This window comes from Cryptomeria japonica, chromosome 3, assembly GCF_030272615.1.
Source record: "Cryptomeria japonica chromosome 3, Sugi_1.0, whole genome shotgun sequence".
Classification (NCBI taxonomy): Eukaryota; Viridiplantae; Streptophyta; class Pinopsida; order Cupressales; family Cupressaceae; genus Cryptomeria; species Cryptomeria japonica.
This window is the reverse complement of record NC_081407.1, coordinates 5,990,192-6,016,302: the sequence shown is the minus strand read 5'-3', so window position 1 is coordinate 6,016,302 and position 26,111 is coordinate 5,990,192. Positions and strand designations below refer to the sequence as shown.

The following is a 26,111-nucleotide window of genomic DNA, read 5'->3' as shown; positions in this document are numbered from 1 at the left end:
AAACAATGAAATCAAGCAAAAGGAAGATTCAGTACCAGAAAAACATGATCCCTTGAGTAGTGATCAAAATCAAATTAGCATCCTCAAGATGAAAATCAAGCATGGACGTTAGGGTTCGATGGATCCAAATCCAAAAAGGAGCCGTTGTCGGCTTTGAATTAATCAGTCCATCAAGAGAAGCGTACCTCGCTGCCCACAAATTGCAATTCCATGTATAAACAATGTAGTAGAATATGAGTCTTTGATTCATAGGTTGCTTTCAACTATCAAGAAAAGAGTCAAAACACTGCATGTATTTGGAGACTTTGAAATAGTCGTCAGGCAGGTGAGGAAGCTAAACGTATGCCATGATAAGAGGTTGAGCCGCTATCGTAACAGAGTTTGGGACCTTATAGAGATCTTTGAAGCATTCAACATCAAATTTGTTTACCGCTCGAAAAATCAAGTGGTGAACTCGTTAACCCAAGTTGCAAGGTCACTAGAACCTCTCAACATGGAAGGATTGAAGTTCACGATTGAATTGACATTGGTACCCTCAATTCTAGACAATACTACCAACTTCCAAGTATTCAATGATGATAATCATATCCCAAACTTCCTAACAAATTCAAACATTTTGCTAACACAAATCATTGATGAGGAAGAAGTTGAGGAAGCAGAGTTCGATCGAGAAGGAATCATGAATTTGAAGACCAACACCATTCCTAGGGAAATGATCCAACTTGAAAGGATCTTCGATGCTGACAATTTGAACTCACTCAAGTACCAGAGTACCCAAGGAGATAAATGGGAGATAGTAAATCTTGGAACTACTAAAGAAGTCAAAAACGTATATATAGGAAAAGTTTGCATGCTAGAAGAAAGGAAAAACATACTAAGAAGCATGAGCGAGTTCTTTGATGTGATTGCATGGGGCTACGAAGACTTGAAAATCAAGCATGGACGTTAGGGTTCGATGGATCCAAATCCAAAAAGGAGCCGTTGTCGGCTTTGAATCAATCAGTCCATCAAGAGAAGCGTACCTCGCTGCCCACAAATTGCAATTTCCATGTACAAACAATGTAGTAGAATATTAGTCTTTGATTCATAGGTTGCTTTCAACTATCAAGAAAAGAGTCAAAACACTGCATGTATTTGGAGACTTTGAAATAGTCGTCAGGCAAGTGAGGAAGCAATATGTATGCCATGATAAGAGGTTGAGCTGCTATCGTAATAGAGTTTGGGACCTTATAGAGATCTTTGAAGCATTCAACATCAAATTTGTTTACCGCTCGAAAAATCAAGTGGTGAGCTCGTTAACCCAAGTTGCAAGGTCACTAGAACCTCTCAACATGGAAGGATTGAAGAAGTTCATGATTGAATTGACATTGGTACCCTCAATTCTAGACAATACTACCAACTTCCAAGTATTCAATGATGATAATCATATCCCAAACTTCCTAACAAATTCAAACATATTGCTAACACAAATCATTGATGAGGAAGAAGCTGAGGAAGCAGAGTTCGATCCAGAAGGAATCATGAATTTGAAGACCAACACCATTCCTGGCGAAATGATCCAACTTGAAAGGATCTTCGATGCTGACAATTTGAACTCACTCAAGTACTAGAGTACCCAAGGAGATAAATGGGAGATAGTAAATCTTGGAACTACTAAAGAAGTCAAAAACGTATATATAGGAAAAGTTTGCACGCTAGAAGAAAGGGAAAACATACTAAGAAGCATGAGCGAGTTCTTTGATGTGATTGCATGGGGCTACGAAGACTTGAAAACCTACGACACATTCATCATCACTCACACTATCCCTCTCAAGCCAGAGAGCAAACCTTTCAGATAGTGCAAAGACCAATGAATTCGTTGTTGGAACCAATAATTTATCATTAAGTCAAGAAGCTATTATCGGCAAAGATCATTTTTCTAGTAAGGCACTCCACGTGGGTCGCCAATTTGGTTCCAGTAAGAAAGAAAAATGGCAAAATCAGATCATGCGTAGACTTTCACAATCTCAATAGAGCGTCCGAAAAAGATAATAATCGACTGCCTCTACTTGATGAAGTATAGCAAATTGTAAATGGATCTCAAATGATGCCGTTCCTAGATGGATATTCAGGCTATAACCAGGTGATGGTTGAACCGAAAGACAGATTAAAGACAACCTTTACAACCAAATGGGGCACATTTGCATATCAAAGAATGCCTTTCGGGTTGATAAATGCTAGAGCCATATTCCAGAGAGCCATGGATATCGCATTTCAAGATCTTGTGGGAAAGTGCATCATTATTTATATGGACGACCTCACCTTTTTTTCAAAGAAGAGAGAAGGCCACGTGTCGAATCTCAAAAAGATCTTTCAAAGGTGCAGGAGATATGGAATTTCACTTAACCCAAAGAAATGTATGTTTGGGGTTACAAAAGGAAAATTGCTTGGACACTTAATGTTTGAGAAAGGTATATCCATCGATCCCGATAGAATAGAGTCAACATCCAAGATAAACATGCCTGTTAGCAAAAAGGAGTTAAAGTCATTTTTTGGGAAGATCAACTTCGTTTGGAAGTTCATAACAGGATTTGGTGAGATGGCATTGATGTGTCCTTTGTATACGATCAAACACAAAATAAAATACCTAAAGGTACCTTATCCTCTCTTGAATAAAGCTCCCGAATGCTGAAGATATTGCAGAAGGATCAATCGGAGAAGCTTCAAGGTTCTGTTATGTAGGAACTCTACGTGTGGATAAGCTCTTCGTGGTATGATGTGATTTTGTTGGAATCACAAGGGGACTTACACTCGATGACCTGAATGTCTGATTTGCTGGAATCACAAGTCCTTATTACTAACTGGAAGATAAACAAATGGCAAAAGATACAGGATTCAGGAAGTCTACTCTACTACCTAGAATGCGAGAAGATGGATGAATGACTAGGTGGAGTCCTTCTGGGCTGGGTCTCACCATCAGGTAGAATAATTCAACACCAACTCAGTGCGATCTTCTAAGGGATGTTTCAAATATGTCCAAATCGTACACCATCAGATACTGATCACCATTCAAGATAATGTGTGAACAACATAGGTGTTATGACTCGGAATTAAGCTCGTTCTATGCCAGTTGACCACGCAAGGAACTCTTACAGTCATCAAAAGGCTAGTGGTTTGGGCTAGGGAGATTCCACGCAAGTACATTCAATACATTCTTTCATTCAATCTAATCATTTATCATCTACAATGAAGATTCAACAAGAGACCACGCGTATTGCAAAAAAACGACACATTTCACCATATCTTCAATGAAAAGGGGGTTCATTTACAATCAAGGCAACAATTTCTTGCCTTCTCTTCCTACTTTACTCTAATTTCTATTCTATTCACTATCGATCATAGCTATTCTAACCTCTATCAACTAACTATTAACCTTTACAAAATGAAGAGCTTGAGCCTTTTATAATACTCTCAATACAATTCAATGGCTCAGATCAATTTGAGATCAATGGTCGAGATTTTACAATGAAAACCCTAATTAGGGTTTATTACAACAAACTCAACTCTGGCCAATGAAATAATTGCATTATTTGGACACATGTCTTCTCTGGAATATTCGACCAATGGATAACCGGGGTAGGTACATCGAAGTTAGTGTCATCTTTGATGAGTCAGGTACATTGAATCTGGACACGTTGTGGTGGATCAATTCGACTGGAGGAGTGATGACTGGGATGCCACCTTGTTTGACACTTATAACTTGGTAGATTCACCTCCTTTTCCACTTGACTTTGCCCTAGGCTGGGTCCTTGATCCATTTCCTTCCATGTCCTAGCCAAATTTGCCCAACTCAGACCCTCAAAAGACAAAATTCCCTCATCAAGATTCAATGACCTCCTGACACAATAAGCAACAAGAGCAGAAACTAAGCTTAAGAGAGACTTTCAAAGAAACCCTAATTTTGGAGCATTGTGGACTCACCCTGACTGAAGCAAAGCCTGCTATCTAGTGATCCCCCTGATAGCACTCATCATGCAAAGGCTAACAGACAAAACCCTAAAAGACCTAGAAAACAAACCCTAGAAAGCAAAAAAGTAGGGGTCCCCATTTGCAATGGGGCGATGTGTGAATACGTCACAACAGATGTGTTGGTGAACAGATTGTCCTCTTACTTAACTTCTCTTAATTTACTCTATGCCCAATGTTATGAAGAGAACAGAATCGTTCACTACAGTTGAGAAAGTATTAGTTTCACTTTAACTTCCTCTCTGAATTTTTCTAAAGGTACAGCTCCCTTATCTGATTTACAATGAATTCAGTTTTTATAGTGACACTTTTTCCCGAAAGTGCATAAGGTTCTCTCAACTACTCCTAGGTAGTGAGGTGATTACAAAATACAGATCGCAAATAGAAAAATTCACATACATCTAATCAACAAAATCTATTTCAAAGAATGGATTTTCTGCTAGATTTTCCACATATATCAGAACAGGAAAAGATGAACTTACAACTAACCAACAGCAATAAGGAAATTTCGAATCGCTGAATTATCTCCACAAAGTGATAATAATTCAACACTCAGAACGCAAAGTTTCAAAGCATAACTCGAAATCTTTCATATATGTATATCCAACTTCAATGCACAAAGTCTTTGGAAGCTAAAACATGCATATACTATCCTTCATCACTGTTCTTTGGAAAAATCTATATAAAAACTATATTTAACTTGCTATTCTTTCCTATTCTATTGCTCCCCCAAAACAGTTTAATGCCCCAGCATTTATAGTTATTTTTGAAATCCCGAAGGGCCTCCCTTAAAACTCAGCCCTATCGGGTTAATACAAGAAACCGTTATAAAACTAAAAAGCAGTTATCAAAAAGATAGAACGCCAGCAGGTGACGATTCAGTTTCCGCTATATTCGCCGGCTTCTTCTTCATTTCCGACGGTCTGACGTACCAGCTTCCAGCTCTGGAAAGAAGACATGAATTCTTGCGTGGCCTGTGAGTGCGGGTTCTTTAAACTCATCAGCCGGGCTCTACATGCATCCTTCTGCCACCTGTATTCCTTCATCTTTAGGCTCTGACATGGCATCAGCTTCTCATTGAGGCGCAGCATGGATTCTATACCTGCCAATGAAGTGAAATCATCGACCTTGGGCGTTTCTTTGTCCCTAATCCGCTCGACTGCTTCGGTGAAACTTTTAGTTAACACTTCAATGTCCATGCTGCCTTCATCCAATTGTAGGATGCCTGTGGGGTTGACAATCTTCATGTCCTTAACCAGTTCCTTATGCATGTCTGTGATTTGATTCTTGACGCCCTGGACTTCTTTGATGGCTTCTTGGTAGATGGACTCCTTCCAGCTCATATTACTTTTCAGGATAAATAAGGTGCACGGGTCCACGGCCTTCATGGAGTTTTCACCTAAGAATTTGAGAACTCCAAACTTTTCAACCTCAATTACCCGGGAAACTATGGTTTGACACCGTGACAATTCCGTCTCCCATACTGGTATCAAAGTTTGAATCTCTTCGAGCAATGCTTCACCCTCGGAATAGATACTAGTAATTTCTGAAATAAACTTATTCCCTTGCTCTAATATGCTATTTACCCAACTAACCACAGCGTCAGACAGCAATTTTCCCCTCTGCGTCTGTTTCATCAATTGCTGGCTTTCGGCAGAATTTGGGTCGAATGGCTGAGGCAGCTGGATTATTGAGTTAGGCCCTAAATTAGTCAGCGAATTGATGTATGTGGCCATCGTCACCACCATTGCTTTCAATTCTTTCTTCTCCTTAGAATCTTTTTCTGATTGAGTGAGCATGTGGTCAGCAGAAAACTTAAAGAAATTATTGCCAGTATTCCTGTTAAGGGTACCTAGTTCAATAGAAGTGACTTTGAATCCTTCCTCATCAATTTCCCCTGACTCCCTTTTCTGCTTATAAGTAGCCACTTCCGCTATGATTTTCCCGGTCACTGGATCCTTAGTGAGACAAGCATCCGTTTTCATTTTCTTTGCTTTAGAACCTCTAGCCGCATACCTAGTGACAATGTCCTTTACTGGCGAGGCCACTGGTTGTAAACTCCATTTCTTATTGATTGAATTTGATAACCATAAAGGAACAGTGGGAGTGGTTGATACCATCTGAGTATCTTTAGTTGGAGTCAAGAACTTGGGTTGATCTGCCTTTGGTGTTTCAATGAATTGGACTTCATCGTCTGCTTCATCTCGAAAAGGGGACTTGTCACTTGAATCCCGCTCTGGTGATGTCATTTTCTGCTTCTGGGAACTAGGCTGCTTCAAAGCTTTGTTCCTGGGATGGGATCTCGTTCTAGGAGCCGTGACTTGGGAAGGGAACTTTATTTTCTTATCTGAGGCCAATGTATCACCTGCAACATGAGAAAGTGGAATGTCAGATTGAAGCGGTTCTGAGAGAGAAATCACCTTAGTAGAAGACTCATTGATGTTTCCAGTCCTTTTCCTCTGCAGCCAATCATCCGTATAAGTTAATATGGATCTGGCTCTCCAATTTATATCATCATCTTCCTCCTTGCTCCAATCAACTGTCAAGAATTTTGTTTCATTTGATTCTTCCCATTCGGGTTCAACTAGACATGAACCATCCTCAACGATCCCTTGTGTTTTGAACTTCAATTTGAAAGAATTAATTTGCTGCAGGGTGAGTCTAGAATGGTCCTTTTTCAAGACTTCTTCTTCATTTTCACAATCTTCCCATAAATCTTCTAGTTGCGGAGCAACTGTTGAGTTGATTTCAAGGCCGAGGGTTAGAGCTGCATATCCTTTACTATCGAAATTTCTCCTGCTGCGGTAGAAACCAAGATTGAATCCCAGCAAATTGCTTCCGATGATGGAAGCGTCATTCATGTTATTACACACCAAAGAGTGCAGCTTAATAGGGAAGACCGTTTCCCATTTATCCTGAGGGAGGTTATCCTTAATAACAGCAGAAAGTTGCCTGCACAATTCAGCTAAAATGAAACAATCAAGGGCATATCGAGGCAACCTCACAGGTTCTTCCTCAAACCCTCCGACTCTCAAATATGTGAACCTGGGGAATTGAATAAAAGAACTCCCATAATGTTGAACCAGCTTCAACGATTCAGAAGAGAGTCGTGGCATCTGAACACCTTCTAGAGCCAAATAAATGTTTTCAAACAATATATCATGCACCTTACGGAAATCCTCCAGGACTCTGTCTTTTTGCAACAACAGGCAATATTGGAAAATGGTCATTTCCTCATTCCATACCTCATGTGGAAGAGCGGCGAGATCACAGGTGCAGGCAATACAATAAGTCAAATATGAGGCCATACGGAAATCTTCTCTAGATTCTTTGGTGCGTTTGAGCTGGCTTCTCAGGGAAGTGGCAATAATCTCTGCCCAATCCATCCATTGTTCACCCTTTAAGATAATTTCAATGTACCTATACATCCATTCTTCGAACAAACATACATCAGCTGAACCTTTCACCCTGTGTAATAATACCACCAGGTCGTGTATGTGGGGTTTCATGTGGCTTCTAGTAATGACCTTGGGAAGTCTAGACCCACCTCCATAGTTAACCTTGGTCCATTTCCTGGCAAGAGTGTTTCGGTACACACTAGGGTTTTCCCGATACTTAGCTTCAGCTTGAATGGGTGAGAAAGCGGCGAAGGTACTTGTTGTTAAGTTCAAAACAGAAGAAATGGTTTCTCTGGAGACAGAAAGTATGACATTACCATTTTTGCTTACTATGCTCTTGCTTCTTACATCATAATGGTCAATGCAGAGTTGTAAGAGTTCAGGGTGTACGAAGGCAGGGGGAAACGCAGCGGCTTCAATTAACCCGCTCGTTAATATTTCCATACATCCCTTAACCTCTTCCGTATTCGCAAGAAAACTTGCTTGAAGATTTTCCACATTTACCCCTTCTAAATTGATATCACAAATCACTGGTCTTTTACATTCAAGGCTAGAAACATTACCGAGAAAATGCATAACCGACTTCATTCTTAACTTAAACAAGCAAGACTTCTTTCAGACAAACCTTTGAAAATAACAATTTTGCAGAACAGAACAAAGGTTACCAAACTCTCACCTGTTTTCCATTGAAAAGCAAATAATCTCCTCTAGCTTCCCTAACTGCTCCTTCTCTCCGAAATCAGACCTCCTCTCCTTTATCCTTTTTCTTTGTTTTCGGATAACTTACCAGGCAACTGAATGAAAATTTATCACAGGGGAATTTTATACATGGGAAGATCGGATAATGATAGTTTATCACCTCACATCAGGATTGACATGCTCGAGGCGTTGATGCATAAATGCCTCGATTAATGATTTACCCTTTCGCATGAGTTAATAATAATTTATTTCGTGCGATATCCAGTCATGCATGAAACGAAGGTCTACTCACACTCATAACAATGATGCCCTTTTCCTTGAAAAAGAAATAAAATCTTTTGATTTGACATGCCGACGGGACCATTGATTGCTTTGAGAGAAAGGCGGCGCAACGTACTCCAAAAATAAACTCCTGAGGTCGGTACTTGCCAAAAACTACTTTGAATAGGTTTGAACCAAGCTTCAAAATGGTTCAAAGTATTTCAAAAGGACCACCGCGATAAAGATACTTCCTGCCAAAGAAAGAGTGTTAGTGTGAAAAATTTGGTCGAATCACTTTGAACTACTTCGAACCGAGGTTCGAAATGATTCGAAGCGATTCAAAGGGAGGGGAGCAATGACCGTGGAAACTTGCGACCTTGACCAACTTATTCAAAAGACGATAGATACTTGGATGATAAAGGGAAAACCTCGAATAAGATAGGTGGGGTTTTAAAAGGGGGGACCTTTAAAAAAAATATGGCGACTCTAAACACAACTAACAAGATGGTAAGGCCATTAAACGAAATGTTAAAGAAAGATGCAAAGATGGAATGGACTCCACCAAGCAAGAGATCATTTGAAGAGATTAAATAGGCAATTGCTAATCCTCCCTTCTTATGAGTCCAAACTATACAAAGCCATTTTACCTATACTCATTTGCATCAAAACACACTTGCATGGCCATCCTTGCTCAGAAGTCAGAAGAAAAAGATGAGCACCCGATTCCATTCATGAGTTCACCTCTCAAAGATGCCGAATTGAGATACCCCAATGTGGAGAAACAAGCGTACGTGCTAGTAAAAGCAATTAAGAAATTTCGCCACTACATTCTAAGGAGCAAGGTGCATGCCATCATTTCAGACATAGCAGTGAAGACACTATTGATGCAGAACGAGCTTGGTGAAAGAAGAGGAAAGTGGGCCGCTACTATCCAAGAATACCATATAGAGATTCAGCCTATGAAGTTAGTGTGAGGACAAGCGCTCATACAAATGATTGCAATAGATGGACCAGGATTGGTACGACGAGTATACCAGCTTCAAGATATCAGCCCAGATGAGTGTTACAAAGATATTGTATGCTACGTGTTAAATCAAAGGTGCCCCTCACACTTGAATCTAGTACAGGAAAGGGCATTTTGAATTAAAAGCCAGAGGTACATGCTATGAGGATCACTGCTTTACAAGAAAAACTATGAAGGAGTTTACTTTACGATGTGTTGGAAAGAACGAAGCGAAAGAGATTATGGAACATTACCATAACAAATTTGGAATTGCACATGGAGGCGACCTAGCAGCTGCTCACCACATCTTGAGAGCGGGTTATTACTAGCCCATTTTGTTCAAAGATGTGCATCAGCATGTGAAAACATGCCATATTTGCCAGGTAGCTGCTGCTCGAGAGAGGAACCTCGCCATGCCGTTGCAGACTGTCGTCGAAGTAAGACCTTTTGCTCAATGGGGTCTTGATTTTATTGGTATGATTAATCCCCCATCCTCAGTGCAACATAGATACATTCTAACTACGACTGACTATTGTACTCGATGGTCAGAAGCTAAAGCTCTGAAATCTTGCACTATTGAAGTTGTAATCAATTTTCTTGAAGAACATATTGTTACTAGATTTGGTTGCCCTCATGCATTTGTTTGTGATAATGTTCTCGCCTTTACATCACTCAGAGTTTCCAATTGGGCATTTGAACATGGCATAACCCTGAAATTTTCATCTAATTATTATCCTCAGGGAAATGGCTCAGTAGAGACAACAAACAAGAATCTCTTGAGCACCATCAAGAAACTACTAGATAAGAATCCTAAGGATTGGCACACACAACTCAAATACGCCCTTTGGGTTGATAGAACGAGGATCAAGAATTCTTTGGGAACTGCTCCCTACCACCTTGTGTATGGGCAAGACCCAGTTTTCCCAATTCAACTACGGATTCCCACCTTACAATTCATGTAGGAGTACCTAGAAGGTAAAGATTGAGTTCAAACAAGATTAGCACAATTGCTACAACTCGAAGAAAAGAGAGACAACGCATTAGATGACTTTTCGAAACATCAAGTAGTGAAATGTTGGTTGGATAGACAAGCGAGGCTTTTAGGATTTCTGACTTGGTTCTTTATTGGGACAAAACCCATGAAAAACAAGGAGAACACGACAAGTTTGACAATCAATGGAAAGGTCCGTACCAAATCTGTGAAATCCTAGGAGAGAATGCTTTTAAATTAAAGACATTGACTGGAGAGGACATTCCATTGCCTGTCAACAGGCAGTTCCTCAAGCATTATGTCATAACCCCACATTTTTGTAATTATAAAAGATAACATTTTTAATTAATCGGAAATGACTCCTTGTTTTATATTAATGAAATGATCATGTTTAACTCTTGATTTAGTTTTACCATAATGTTAAATGAATATATAATTAATTAATGATGTATACTAAATAAATATAAAACTATAATGCATTATTAATTAATATATAATTATTATTATTATTATTTATGGATGCATGTAATAAATCAAAATATAAATCTACAATAAAATAAAGGGGACTTAATACATTATAAACATTGTTAAGAAAAAAAGAGACTTTATAATCTCACGCTACAATTAAAGGGGACCCTTTTTAAATTAAGCGCTTAAAAACTTACCCCCAGCAAAACACATGTGTTACGGTGCGTTTAAACGTGGGGGCGCCGCAAGGGGTCTCGGATGGAAACGGTGACTCCAACAGTCACCATGTTTACTCCCTCCTCAGCCGTCATGACCCTTGACTGGTCCACCTCAACCCCCCCCGCAGGTATTAAGGGTAAGTCGTGGACAAGAGAGAGGGGAGGACACAGACGCAGGACGCACAGAGGACGAGCAAACAGAATACAAAGATTTAGCGCGGGATAACAGCGGAAGAATCAGGTAAGAGCCATGACCCGCTAAATGTTCATTCTGCAGTAGGAGTTAATAAATAAAAGGAAACTCAGGCAGAATAGATAGGCAATTAAATACTAAATAAATGAATGAATACATATGGACATTAAATTAGGCATTTGCATATATAGATATAGTCAGATTTCAACTATATATAAATTGAGGACAAAATACAATGGGAGTTACTATAACTACATAATTTTTATATATATATATATAAACCATAAGGGTATTCAAGGATACGAATGAACCTCTATATAATCAATTAGCAAATAAACCTATAACTCCTATTTAAGGAATAAACAACATTATGCAATTAAGGACTAATAGGTATGATATGCGTTACTACCAAAATTATGAATAAAGCAATTGCATATCCAAAACTAGTGGGGTAGATGAGGAATTAGGCAATAGGGATAGCAGGAACTAGGCCTCTGCCAGGTAGGCCACCCATTGCAGTTGACAAAGGGCTTCTGACAGTAGGGCCAAGGGGGAGTGTTTCCGCCCTTGGGCCTGATAAGCGCTACGGGCATCCTATGGTAGCTAATCCTCTCAATCTCCTTAGGGATTAAATATGGGAATTGACTTATTGATAATAAGTGACTTCAAATGAATTTGGTTAATTACGCTATAAATAAATTATTCGTACTCAAAATAAATTGTTGAAATCCACTTTTTATATGTCTCTTTAGATTGCGAGTTGGGGACATTACACATTATTTCCAACCCTAGGTTAGCTCTAGTAGCTTACCTTGTACATAGTTAGATTAGGTTTCCTTTCAGTTTGGTCTTTAGATACTTGTGTCGGTCTTAGAGGAGATTTCCTTCTGTTGCTTTGCTTTAGTTTGCTTTTGTTGAGCCAGGTTTTCAATTTGCCTTAAGTCATTTGACTCATGTTTCTAATGTGGCTCAGGTAGTTAGTTTGCTTTCTTTAGTTTAGTTTGCTAGTTAGTTTGCTTTCTTTAGTTTAGTTTGCCTTTAGTTTAGTTTTGAGGGATACCCACGTGTGAGAAGGGTGACTACATCTAGGCACACCCTGACATTCCGCTGCTATGTTCAGCTCATTTCTTGACTGATCAACTCATGAAGTTCTTTAGAATCTGAGGTGATTCTTTCTTAGCGTTATCATTTGTTTAGGATTTGTACTCAACTTGAAGAAAATTGCTTTTATTGTATCTTGATGCTGACATCTTTCTGATTACTATATTTTATACACACTAATGAACTTTGGGTCATTGTGACTTTTCCGGCGAAGTCGTGATTAATGAAAAATCTAATGTCTTGCTTCAGTGCCATTGTGATTCTCAATCCCTAGTGAGCTTCATTGCTTACAAGCCAAAGTGTGGAAAATATTTGTACATAAAGCAATATCAAAAGAAAGGAAATGAAAAATAAAATAGAAAATCAAGAAAAAAAAATGAATGAAATGAAATATCAAAGTATTTGGCTTTGGGAACATGCTATCCTCAACCTTGTTTTGGTGTTAACCTCCAAACCCGCATGAAACTATAAATCTAAGCAAGTAATAGGCCAATGATGAATCATGATCATAAAAATCTACATAATACATATTCCTTGGTTGCTAATATCTGCATGTTTCATTTACAGTTCTTATACTTATTCCATATACATCTTTTTATAACTAATTCTTCAAGTACTATATGTATCTGCGCCACCCCCCTGCCACCATCCTTCCACCACTATCCCCTTGCCGTCCCCCTCGCCGTCCCCAAACTTAGGCCCTTTGTCTCTCCATTCCCAAAATCCGTCCTTGCATCCCCCATCTGGAAACTCCGTGGAATGCTGGTTTTTTCCATAAAGTGAGACAAATTGTGACTAAATAATATTTTTCCCATGTGAGACAACTTTGCTGGCATTTTTTGGGCTGGAAAGCCCACAAGGAAAAGCCTATTGGCTAACTATGATAACATTGTTGTATATATTAAGAACACATGCAGAGCTGGAGTGGGAGTGGAAGTTTGGGTAATGTGCATAAGCTTAATGAAATCAAAAGGGAAAGTCTTGGGATTTAGTATCATAGAAGAGCTAAGCTGTGAGATTGGATGAGTCACTGTGTATTAATTCCTGTTGAAATGGAAGAGTTCGAGGTGTCATGGTTATTTGATGGGTTCTTAAGATTATGGAAGAGAAGAAAAGAGATTTTGGGGTTGTTGGGTGTCTAGAGTAGGAGAGGTGATGCTATATACACGTGGGTACCCATTAAATGAATACTTAATAAATCACTATATGGCTAGGCCTATGAATGAATGCATCAATATGCAATTATATAATGCATATCATTAAATAAGAACTTATATTAAGCCACACCATATGCCTCCTAGCTAAAACCTTCACAGCATGTCAATTGTGAAAGATGCCCAAACATATTTGGCAGCTTTAACTCACATTATGATCAAATGAAAAAATAGTGGCCAACTCAAATAAAGTTTAAAAAATGATAAACTAAAGCAAGCTTTACTTGAATAAACCCAAGTTTGAAAAAGAAATATGTTTGCCATAATTTTGTCAATTGTCTATTTGCCATGTTGCAAAGTAATATGTTTTCCATGGGAGTGGCTGATGCCAATTTATGTTGTCTGGATATCACTCTCTACCATGATTTTGAATTGTTGTTGGAGTTACTCATTTATTATTCATGTTGATGTGGTAATGCATTTATTACATCTTAGGTTGAGCTTATTGTGGTGATTTATTTACTTAAATGTAGTTATGCTTCTGTTTTTTAGAGTGGAGTATCACATAATTACTTAGGAGAATCTATCTATTTTTGGAGTGCCCTCGTATTTTCGAAGAGGGCATGAGGCTTCTTTGAATTGTTTGTTTAATAGATGTTGTTTTGCTGCCAAATTGTAGCAGTGAATTTTGATCTTTGCTATCAGTGAATTTTGATCTTTGCTATCTCTGTTATGGAAAATGATATTTTTTTCAGTTTAATAAGCAGGACTGCTTTCTTTATAATCTTTCTGTATGTTATAAAATGCACTCTTATGTGTTGACCTTGCTTGTACTTGGGTTGGGCCATACATGTGATGGCAATGAAGTGTTGGACTATCTCAATGCATTTACTTTTTTCAACAGGATCGACGCTGCATTATGGAGCTTTGGAAATTTCTTCTTCATAAATCTCTTAAAGAGGCCAATACTGTTAAGCTTAAAGCATTTTGGGAAAATAATCCTCATGATGTGGGTCTTTTGGTCTCTGAACGCGTAGTTAATCTTCCTATCGAGCTTGTACCACCACTTTATGATGCCCTTTTTGATGAAGTATCATGGGCTACTGAAGATGAGGTGCGTCTACGGAAAATGTTTATGATCTGTATTTTCATTTCAAACTCCTAAATCTTGTGTATGTCATGCAAGCACTAATAAATACCTCATCTTTGAATTTTCTACTTTGCACTAAAAGAGATAAGAATGATGATGTGCAATTCTGCAGTGAAGAGCAATAAGTTCTTCTGTTTTATTTTCATGTGCTCAGCCAACACAAGCATTGAGAGAATCCTTCCAATTCAAGCATTATCTACTTATCACGAAAGTATATCAGACTCTGCAAGATATACAAGGGAAATGCAAAGAAACAAAAATAGAAATCAAAAGGGTAAGTTGTTGCTTATAGTCTGGAGGTGTCTTATGAGTCGTATTGACTATTTTCTTCTTTGTTTCCCATTCAAGCTATCTTTTTTCTAACTTAAATAATTACGAATCAGCTTCTTAGTTTGATAAGTTGTTAAAAGAGCCGTTTAATTGTATCAGATGTATTGTGTCATAGTAGGCAACCTGATATTCTGTCTTCCTTTATTGGAAATCTAGAGAAAAAAGGGAAGCTCACAGAATGGGGATGGTAAAGAACAATACAATGGGCAACTTATATATATTAAACCTGAGGATGAAATTTTCCATCAGGTAAACTGAAAATTACAAATATCAATTATTGCACATCTCGAGTGTTATTCTTAATGCCCTCTATAATGTGGAACTCTGCTTATTCTTCTTTCTCTTTTGTACTTATGCAGCTAAGTTCTTGGTCTTTCACTTTTCCTGTTCATGCAGAGTATCAAGCTGCACACGAGGTATTTGATTTTGGTTACACTTAACAGAGATGGAATAAAAAGCCATTAGACATTTCAAATTCATGATTATAGGGAAGAATAACTTTCTTTTATTTAGATTGCTTCTTGACTTCAAGTTAATGTTCCTATATCCATATATTATACTCTTTCTAGAAGCACAAACTACAGCAAAACAACTCAGAGATATTTCTTCATTTCCACAGTTGATTGTAAGACCGCAAACTTTATGTATTTCCAAGGTTTGATTGCACTACTTATCAGAAATCTATTTGAGGGCATGCTACTTCTGTTTGTATACACTTATATATTAGGCTTACATGATTCTGTAGACGATTCTTTTACTTGAGCCAGTAACCCATCTGACTGGAAAATATGGAACATGTAGGTATTGTTGTTTTCAGTTATCATTGTTTATGCTGCCTTAATTTTATGCTAGCAAAGATATACAGAAAACTGGGAATTTTCCTGTGTGCTTGAATTATTCGATCTTATCATTTATGCCTGTTAAAATTCCTTAGTTTCTATTTATAAATTCCAAATGTGAATAACTTGCTCCTCTCGTTTTCAAACGTCTGACTTAGTGTAATGATTTTTTTGAAAAAGTTATACATGAAATTTATAATGCCCGGCAGAAAATATTTTTGATAAAATGCTATATTCTGTAGAATTTGTAGTTGTGGCCATATCATCTGTTACCTTTTTATCCACGTAATGTATTTTATATTTAAATTTTTTAATTATTTAAATCTGAGTAAATATTTAAATTACTGGATTATGATGTCTCGCAGTTTGAAAATCTGAAGACAATGCAACTTGTTATGGCTGTGAAGGCGGAGAAGATTCAAACATTTCGAACTCAACTGAAAGCTCTTGTGGATGAATCTCAAGTGTAATTTTGTGCAAAATACATATTAAGATATTTGAGGATTTTTGTGTTAAGAAATGCATTTCCATCTCTCTTTTCACAAATTTTGTGATGAATTTGGTGCAATTCCTTGTACGAGATGATATTTTGGAAAGAAATCGCTATTTACAGAAATTCTTAAAGCTTAAATTCAACATGGGTTTGTAAATTGCCTAATAAACAAGCCACTGGGAGTGCAGGGTGGAGTAGTCTTTTCTGGCAGGGGATAATTGCTTGGCTTTGGAGGCTGCCTACACTCAGCTTAAGAATTGTGTGTTATGCAATTTGTCGGCATTATTTGAGATGCAGGGAATCCAATAGGTCTGTGGCTTTGCATGTGTTGGGGAGACTCGCCACCCAATATTTTAGATTTGAGCATGATCTAGTGAATGCTAATACATTGGTAACTTCACAAGCAGGCACAACTTCGATATGCAGGGCACGTTGTAAACAGTCTTAATGGATGTGGTTTAACATGTGAATGCAGCAGGAAAATGAAACCGATCAGTAACACTTCATTAGCATGGAAAACCTTTGAAGGTTTTATTTTGGTTGAGTCTGAAGGAGCATGTTTCCTGCCCAAATCAAAGAAATAAAATTTCTAGACTACTTGTAACAGCTATAAACCTGATTATAAATCCCATTAGATCATTTTTTAATTTTTCCTTGAAATTTTGTTTTTAATCATTTAGGAAAAAGTCAAATTAATTTAGAAATTATTATTATTTTTTTATTAAAGAAACATTTTTTTTTTCAGTTTTCATTAGAAAAGTTTTTCACATCCTTGAAGAGGAATAAAATGATAAACCTAGAATGGTTAAAGTGTGGTTTATCCTCTTCTAAATTTATGCTAATCTAAACTAAGGATTAATCAAAAAAATCATATCTAATATGTGAAGTAAATGTGATTGAAAAAAGAGAGGGTTTTAGCTCATTGGAGGGATGATGTATGAATTGGTTGTGATGTGTCAGTAGTCACACTTTCGATATTGAACTTCACCTGTAGGTGTCAGATCTTGTTGAATTGATGTATCCTCTTATCTTTGCACACCAATTAAAGGTGTCGGATCTTGTTGATTGATGTATCCTCTTATCTTTGCACACCAATTAAATATAATAATTGATGGGATTATGATTAAGCTTGTGATCTTATTCTCTTTTCTACAATTTTGTGATTGTTGTTAGGCGGGCTTTGCTACTATTACATTTGAACATATTCTGATGTCAAGGTTTTGGTTTGTGTTTGTGAACACCTTTAAGGAGCATGCTATGTTAGGTTGTGGAAGTGTGCTTATTGCTCACATTCACCTCAGCCAAATTTGTCATTCATTGTGTCCACAATGAGTAATGAATAACGAAAAGATGTTGAAATGAAAGGAGTTGGAGGTAGATGTGTCTAATATGGTGATACTCGCATATTGCTATCCTATAGAATGATATATTGTGCATTCTTGTTTTGACAATGAGTGATGAATAAACAAGGACATCGAAATGGAAGGGAATCGGATGGAGATGTCTTTAATATGTCAACACTTCTTTATTGCTATGCTTTAGAATGATATGCAAATAATACTATGAGATGTTTCTTTAAAATTTATGATGTCTTAGGGATTGTTGTTGAATAGGCAATCCTAAGTTCTTAATTCCTAACTTTTTCTCTGAAGTCCACTAGCAACAATCATATTTTGGAGCAAGTCGACTTAGCAAATGAGAAAATGAATGATATTGAAGGTGGATAGGATCACATCACCTATTTTGTTTAGGGTAGAAAATCCAATAGTGATGATGTTGAGGACGATGAAAGATTAATATTAGAAATGAGTCCAAGCCATTAGGGATAGAAGGCTCATGTGCAACGTTGAGGCTGAGTTTGATTAACATATGCATTGTAACTCTCAAAGTAGACACTAGGACTACATGCTTATTGACAAGGATAAAGTGACTAGTCTCACTTATTTGCCAATGTGCATTATGATCTTAGTCCATCTATCATTGCTTATCTATTTTATTGATAATCGGTTTATGCTTTATTTAAAGGGTTTGGTCAACATGTAGTTGTGCAAGTCTTAGGGAACCTTGGGTAGATGCCTATGGTTCTTTTTGTTGGGCGTAAGCTTTATCTTCTCATGCCAATGCTCAAGCTTGTTTAATGCTTTGCACTAGCACACAAATTTCAATGTCACTGGATGCCACCATACACAAATTAGTATTAGTACCCATGCCACTTGGTGGTCACCACTATCAAAAGTCCTACATATGTGGCATCAACAGTGTTTTCCTTAAGATTGTGGGATTAAAATACCAATTGATAGGAACTCCAACCAAGTAGTTGGAAGGTCAAGTTGTTTGAGACATAAATTGCTTAGCTTCCCATGTTTATTGTACATATAAAAACTGAATACTTGATGTTAAAGGACAATTAGAGGAATAGTCTAGGTAAACTAATTTGTTGTGATACCCCTTTTTGCTCTCTATGATTCTCATTTCAACCTTTGCTATTTGTATTATATTCAATTTTTTATTTTATTTAAAGAATAGCACATTATTGCTTAAATTCTTTTGCTCTCAATTTGTAACATTTATTATATTCAATTTTATTTTGTTTTGAAGAGAAGCACATTATTGCTGAAGTTCTTATTTTCTTGTGTATAATCTATAATCTTGTTTTTTAATTAAGATATATTGTTCATTGGACATCATAGGATTTGGATAATTGGTATCAAAGCAATGTTTAGCACATCTCTTTATAGACATATATGCGCAAAACTAGGAAGGTGGTTTGATTGGTTCAACTTATAAGCATTTGGATGAATGTTGTGGCATAAGTAAAATGACCAGTGAATATAAGAGGTGTCTCTAGACATTTAGAAGATTATCAATGATGCTCTTAAGATAACATCGAGAACTTTGGATATTTTTACAAATTTTGTGTCAACTTGGATCAATGCTAGAATGTTCTGTACACATGGATCAATAATTTTATATTGTAATTCAACATGGATGTCTTAGTGATCAAAGGTAAGATTGATGCCACGGTGTTAGATAATTGGGTTTGACATTGCGAGACATTTTTCTTTCAACAATTTTGGTGATCGAAAAAAGATGCATTTTGTGATATTGAAGATGTTTGTTTTAGTATTACACTAATTGTAGTAACTTAATGTATAGTAGTAAAGGGACCATGGTCTAATTTGGACATTAATATCTCTTGTTTGTGCTTTGTAGGAAAAAATTATACCCTTAGAATTATGAGGATGAGCACATGAAGTTTTGATAGGTGTTATAATGTAAGAAACAAGCCTCAAAATAATATTCCATGTTTTTTTATGGCTATTTTGCATACATGCGTGTGAGGATACACTTGAACATTAAAGAGTGTTTGATTACACTAATGTTTTATCACTTCATATTTGTGCAAAAATAGAGTTTTTGACATTTGACATTTGACACAATGGATTAAGCATTTTATAGTGCATACAAAATTGAAGCCAATGCCAAACTCAAATGAAAGCTTTTCTTGTGCAAGTACAAGCCAACTTAGAATTCAACTGTAAAGCCTCTACCTAGATTTCGAATCTCCTAATGTACACCAACATGAGAATTCAAAATCATTTGCACCAAATGATAAAACATACACATTGTCTATGTTAATCAAGGACAAGAGGAAGAAGCAAGGTTATAAATGTTGCAATCGCAATCATGCTAAGCCCCATAGTGATGCTAAATGTCACTCACATTAATCTCTAGTCGTGCAAGTTAGAATAGATCTCATGAAAGAGGAGATTGAACATGAGGCATAAGTTTTCTTAGCATGAGTGCTCCGATAGTTGACACTTTGGATGAATACGAGTTTCTCTTCCATGAGTTATTGGGTCAATAAACAACTAGTACAAGGGGCAACCTGGGGTAGAACATCATTTTTCTTAAAATATGTAGTTAAATTGTGGACAAGACATGATTGCTTGTGACATTGTGTTGTTGAATTTCGATGAGATACTACCTTAGAGAACATATTTGTATTACATTGATGGTGCCTATCAAGTGAAAACACAATGGTATATAAGATCATTTTCCCATAGAAGGTTAGGCTTGTCATGGTTGGCCCATAGGCACTTGCATTGGTAGTGCAAAAGGTTGTCCAAACATCGTGACAACTTGACAAGGTATTGTAGTCGTATGGAGATACTCTGAAGAACACAAACGATGTAGTAGAGTATTCATTAAGATTCTGAATCCCCTCTTTTTATTGGCTCTTTGTACTACATATCTAATTAGAGATAATGAAATTCGTTGTCAAATTCAAGAGAGGACTAATAAGGCAATATCACAGCAATTCCACAGTCCTTGCGCGATAGAAAGATAACACATGGCGTCTTTTCATTGTCTAACCTTACCCAATAAGACCACATTGAACAAGTATCCCTTATTGGGCATTGGTGACCTCTCGAACTAGCTTTGCGATGTGTAATATACTTCACTAAGCTAAACCTCAAGTTAGGATATCACCAAGTGCCAATTTGTCTTGAAATATTTGGAAGACAACTGATAAAACCAAAGGAGGACCATAGAAACAGATGTCTATGTCTTTTGGCCTGACCAATGTGATGCACTTGATGAGTGACACCTCGTGACCCTTCACCAACTCCTCCATCACTAACCACTCGGCTAACATTCTCATCTCCCAAGACATGGGACGGAACATGTCTCACATTCCTCAACACTCTGCAACAAGACAAGTTATAGGCCAATTTCGGCGTATACCTTGGCACTATCTATGCCTTACATTCATATGTCTAGTTCGTTACGTCCAAGTGTTTTTCCCATGGCCTTTGTATCATTGGTGTGGCTATTTACCTGGTTATAGAACTTGGTTTGGCTATCAACTTCCGATTAGCACATATAATCATTGATAGATTGATTGCTTTTTTAGTGTGGCCATGCAGAGCCTATTTATTGCTCTGATAACATATTCATATGCCCCAATGAAGAAGGTACTGGTATGATTGCCAATGAATGCTTGGCAGGTTTTGGTTAATTTCAGTGGATCTATGGATGAAGAAAATGAAATCATCACATAATTTAAATCTATAGAAGAAAATAAGTAAGGCCACGTGGAGCTTGTTTGTATTACTGGTGGTGTGCCTGCCTGATTGTGCAGGTAAAGTGGGTGTTGTCTTAGATCATTGATCATTTGTCTAAGCTTGTGGACCGCTTATACTATTTGAACCTGAGCAGATCTATTCTCTGACGGTTCGAGATACGGGGGACCATGACAGTTGTTTGTTTCTGGCTCCTTTTTGATACACAATCTATGCATGACCTATGGTGATAATGAGGCAACCATTATCTCAATCTAACGTTGTTATAATGAAGGGGTAACTGAGTTTTGGCTATGGTGGGCGGTAACGATTATAGTAAGAGTTTGGTTCCTTTGTGCAGAGGTCAAGATCGTTGATGGGTATATTAGGAGCCTGATTAAATGTATTATATGCTTTCTGGTGGATATAGATTTAGAGGTCAAATGGTACTTTGCCATTTGTCAAATCCAAGGGAGTGGTTAGCTTATGAAGTGAGGGTCCTGAGGCCTATATGAGGTGTATTATGTGTTACTTGAATGTTTTATTAGCTCTCAATAAAATATACTTCTGATATGCTAAAGAAAACAATAAAATATATTTTCTGATATGCTAAACACATTGGCACTCAGTATGTGCAGTCAAATAATTGTTTTCTTCATGCACTTAGTATGGATCTTGAAAGTAAATATTTCTAATGTCAAGAAGCAAAGTAACACGTTTTATTCTCTTTTTAGGTGTGAAGCATGTATCATGCTGGAGAAGTGATTTAAGTAAATGAAAATATTTGGTATAAATGTATTTTTAAAGGAGATATCCGTTGGTTGGTTTTGCCTAGAGGGAAGCTTATAAAGTATTCTCGAGTGATCAAATGAAGTATGGTAGATTTGGGAAAGGGAGATGTGAGTGGTTAAGGTATGGTGAAGGCTTTGCAAGTAAATATTTTTTTAATGTTTTACATAATACAATTACTGATATCTTGTATGTTTGTAATTAGTTTCTAATGTAATATCAGTTATATGCGTGAATGTTAGATGTAAATGTATTTTTTCAAACATGTTTATGGGAAAATTTGGATTATTTGTGTTATAGAAGAAATCTTACTTTGGTTGGTGTATTTTGAGTTCCTTAAGTTTGCTTTTGAATGAATTTGCAATAAGATTAATTAGATTCTAGAATTAAATTTTAGTTTACCTAAAGAAGTATTGCATAACTTTTTAACATTTTTCTTGTGTTCTTGACACTATTGTCTATTAGAGTAGGCATTTGTCATAAATGATTAATTGGTCACATCTTTTAAATGTTGCTCTGTTTGATAAATTATCACAACTTAAGTCTCAACCTATTTGCAAAAGCTCATAGCAATATATAGAGAGCTTAATTTTTATAGCAATTTTTTTTTGCATATATTGGATTTTTATAGGTTTTGTATGAAGTAAGAATTTATCAATGGCATCATATTTGAGGGAATTAATTTTGATATGCATGTTTTCTTGCACTATCATCTAATTGCAATTTTTTGTTTTAAGATACCCTTGTTCTAAAAGATCAATAAGCTAGCACAAAGAGTGTTTAGACAATATTTTGAGTTATTCTTGTTCATTATGTATAGTTAAGTTGCATGGTTGTATTCTTTCCATTTTTCTTTAATTGTCTAATGAGATCTATGAGAATGTCATCCTTGTCCTAGTAAAGTTAGAGATGTAAGGGAGCCACTTGCACTCTTACTAATTGGCCCAAACTACTTAGAGCTTGATAATGTATTTAACCTAAATGTCTAGTTCAATTGTGTTCTTTAGGGTAGTCCTTAAGTTGGTCTTCTACAGTTCTAAGGTGTGGCTTGGAGCACAAACATGCATAATACAAATCTAGTATTTGAGATTCATTATGAATTGCACCTGCATCCATGTAGACCCAAAGAAGATAAAGATGATTTAAGACTAGTTATTTTTGGTATATAATTATTTTTGTGTAGCTTTCTTAGACTTGAAAAATTCCACCTAAACTTAGTCCTTAGATTCTCACACATCTCTTCGTCACTCAACCAAATCATGTCTATCCAAGCTGTATTCACTTGGATACTTGTGCAACAATGTCTTGAATGAGATCAATTAGTATGTTTAATGTTTGTTTTAGTGATGCCAAACATTGCACATCCCTTTGAGATTTTGATCAATATATTTAACCATGCACTTGCATGATATTAACATAAAATAGGCATTTGATCATCCACTTCTTATAAACATCTATTGACATAGTTAGCACTATTCGATTTATGAAAAATAATGCATACTATTGTTCAAGTTTTCAAGAAATGATGCGACTACATTTTAGGGAAGGAGGGAATCATTCCTTTTTATTGTATTTCACTTCAATTATTACACACAAATCATTTTGGAGAGTACACAACATATAGTGGATGACATAGTTGTAACATTTCCATTAATGATCAAGCATAAGATGGGGAAAGTCAATAAGGCAAAAAATTACCTTAGTTAACCTTTAGTTCACACACTCATCATAGTGCTAGATTCATGTAGCCACAACATCTTTGATTGGGGGACTCTATTTAGTAGACCTAGAATCGACATAGACCCACACCATGATAACTTAAGAGAAACAAGTTGAAAATTCCATTTTTTTGATAAGATGCTCTACAAGCTTTGACATCTTCGTGTTATAGATGGTACACCTCAACAAAGTCATCTAAGAAGGCCACTATGCCAAAATGACTTGACACTTTAGTGTTAACAAGATATTGGAAAAACCACACAAATATTTCTATTGGCTCATATGAATGTCGATATTGAATACCACATCAAGTATCACATTCCTTGTTGCATCACTAAGTCCATGCACATGAATTTTTAACTTTACACATCCCTAATAATAGATTTCAAAGGCCTTGAGAATTTATTAAAGTGGATTGTATGAGTGAATTCCTTATGATAAATCATGAGAATGCTCACGTTTGTTGTAGAGGATAATTTTCATCAAATATGATCATCTTGGTTCTATTTAAGAAAATCATTATAATATAGGAAATTATATGCCTTTTCAATCATGTTTCGATTCATTTGGGCTAGCAATATCCATTGTTTTTATTGCAACCTAAGGTTTACTAGTGTATTTTGATAACTCATGGGAAAAGATTGGATTACAACTAGATTAGTCCATAACCTTTCATCTATAGATATAGATGCCAAATGAAGATGATAAATCACACATTGTTACGTCTACCATGCATCTATAAATGTATGCGTCCATGTACTTAGGATTTCAACATTCTCTATGTTAAACATGCATACAACAAAGCTTTAAATAGTTCTATGATGCATAGTACTTTGCAAAAATGTGTTGGGTTTCAACCAACACCACAATTAGAAATATGCTATTATGCACCACCTCAATTAAATCAAGCACACAAGAGAAAGAAGTGGATATAAAATAATTTGTTTTGGAGCACATTTATATTATTCACCAATAACAAAAATAAAAAGAACACCAAAAAAAAATTAGAAGGCACAACATGATGCACACCAATGCCATTCAAAGATAGTGAAAATATGTGGTTGCATCTTCACTAAAATATGAAGTGTTTGTGCTCTGGTCCATACACCATCTTGTGTGTAATTGGTGAGAGAAATTTTTATTCTTGATCTTCCATAATACTTAGCTTGGCATCTGTAGACACCTAAAATTGTCCTGTCTAATTAAGTAAATATTTTATTTATTTAATTATTTCCTAAGTCTTCTATTAATGAAATAAATTCTTATTTATTTAATTAATTCATTTATCCCCTTCTAAGCCTTTCTGTCATGTCCCCTCTTGGATCGTTATATATACATAGAGAAAGGGAGAGACCCTAAATGAAGAAATTATTATTATTAATTAATATAATAATTACCAATGAATGATTATTTAAAATCCATTAATTAAATATCATTTATGAACATGATTTGAATATTATGTATTATCAACATAATATTCAATAATAAGTAATAATACAATTAAAATACAAAAGAAGAAAATAATATTTACTAATTATTAATTTATAGACTATTAATTTACAAATAATAATAAACCATAAAATAATTAAATAATATTTACTAATTGATAATTTACAAATTATTAATAAACCATTATTAACTTACATCGATTAAGAAATATTATAAGCTTTTGGGAAGCGGTGACTTTTCAAGGAGTCACCGTCATTCCCAAAGCCATTCTAATGGACACGACTCCCCACTAAGGACGTGGAGGAGAATAAAAGGAAGGCTCGAGGAAGATAAAGAGGGGGGGCACGGGTGGAAAAAATATTAAGAAACCCATAAGACAACGATCCCTAATTAAGGAGAGAGAGGTGTGATTAAGAGTTTTGTGTGAGAAGAGGTATGTCTTATAAAGGAACAGATACCTCTCTTGGGAGGTATAAGAGAGGATGATGAAAGTACGTGGATAAGGGGGGAGGAAAAAAGGTTATAGAATCACCAACATTAAGCATTCAAATTCTATGTAGAGAGGAAATGTCACAGCACGTGGTCTAAGGACATCTGCGAACAATAAAAGGAATTGCAGAGTGGAAGCTGCTACAGGGGTGCACATAGGTAAGGGATGTCACAATGTAGATATAAATGAATATAGTTAATAAATATTTATATATATATTAATGAATATAGTTAATAAATATTTATATATATATATATATATATTAATGAATATTACTAATGACAATTTTAATACA

At 36.2% G+C, this 26,111-nt stretch overlaps 1 protein-coding gene across 2 annotated transcripts in view; it reads left to right on the top strand.

The window, feature by feature from the left end:
• LOC131065665 (protein BCCIP homolog) overlaps window positions 1-16,950 on the top strand; it is a 79,119-nt gene extending 62,169 nt beyond the window's left edge. For both annotated transcript variants that reach the window (XM_058000252.2, XM_058000251.2), the window contains 6 exons: window positions 14,396-14,605; window positions 14,796-14,915; window positions 15,128-15,220; window positions 15,331-15,387; window positions 16,176-16,276; window positions 16,492-16,950. In XM_058000252.2, the coding sequence (XP_057856235.2) occupies window positions 14,396-14,605; window positions 14,796-14,915; window positions 15,128-15,220; window positions 15,331-15,387; window positions 16,176-16,276; window positions 16,492-16,501 (591 nt within the window). In that variant the 3' untranslated portion in view covers window positions 16,502-16,950. The remainder of the gene's footprint in view (window positions 1-14,395; window positions 14,606-14,795; window positions 14,916-15,127; window positions 15,221-15,330; window positions 15,388-16,175; window positions 16,277-16,491) is intronic.
• The last annotated feature ends 9,161 nt before the right edge of the window (window positions 16,951-26,111 follow it).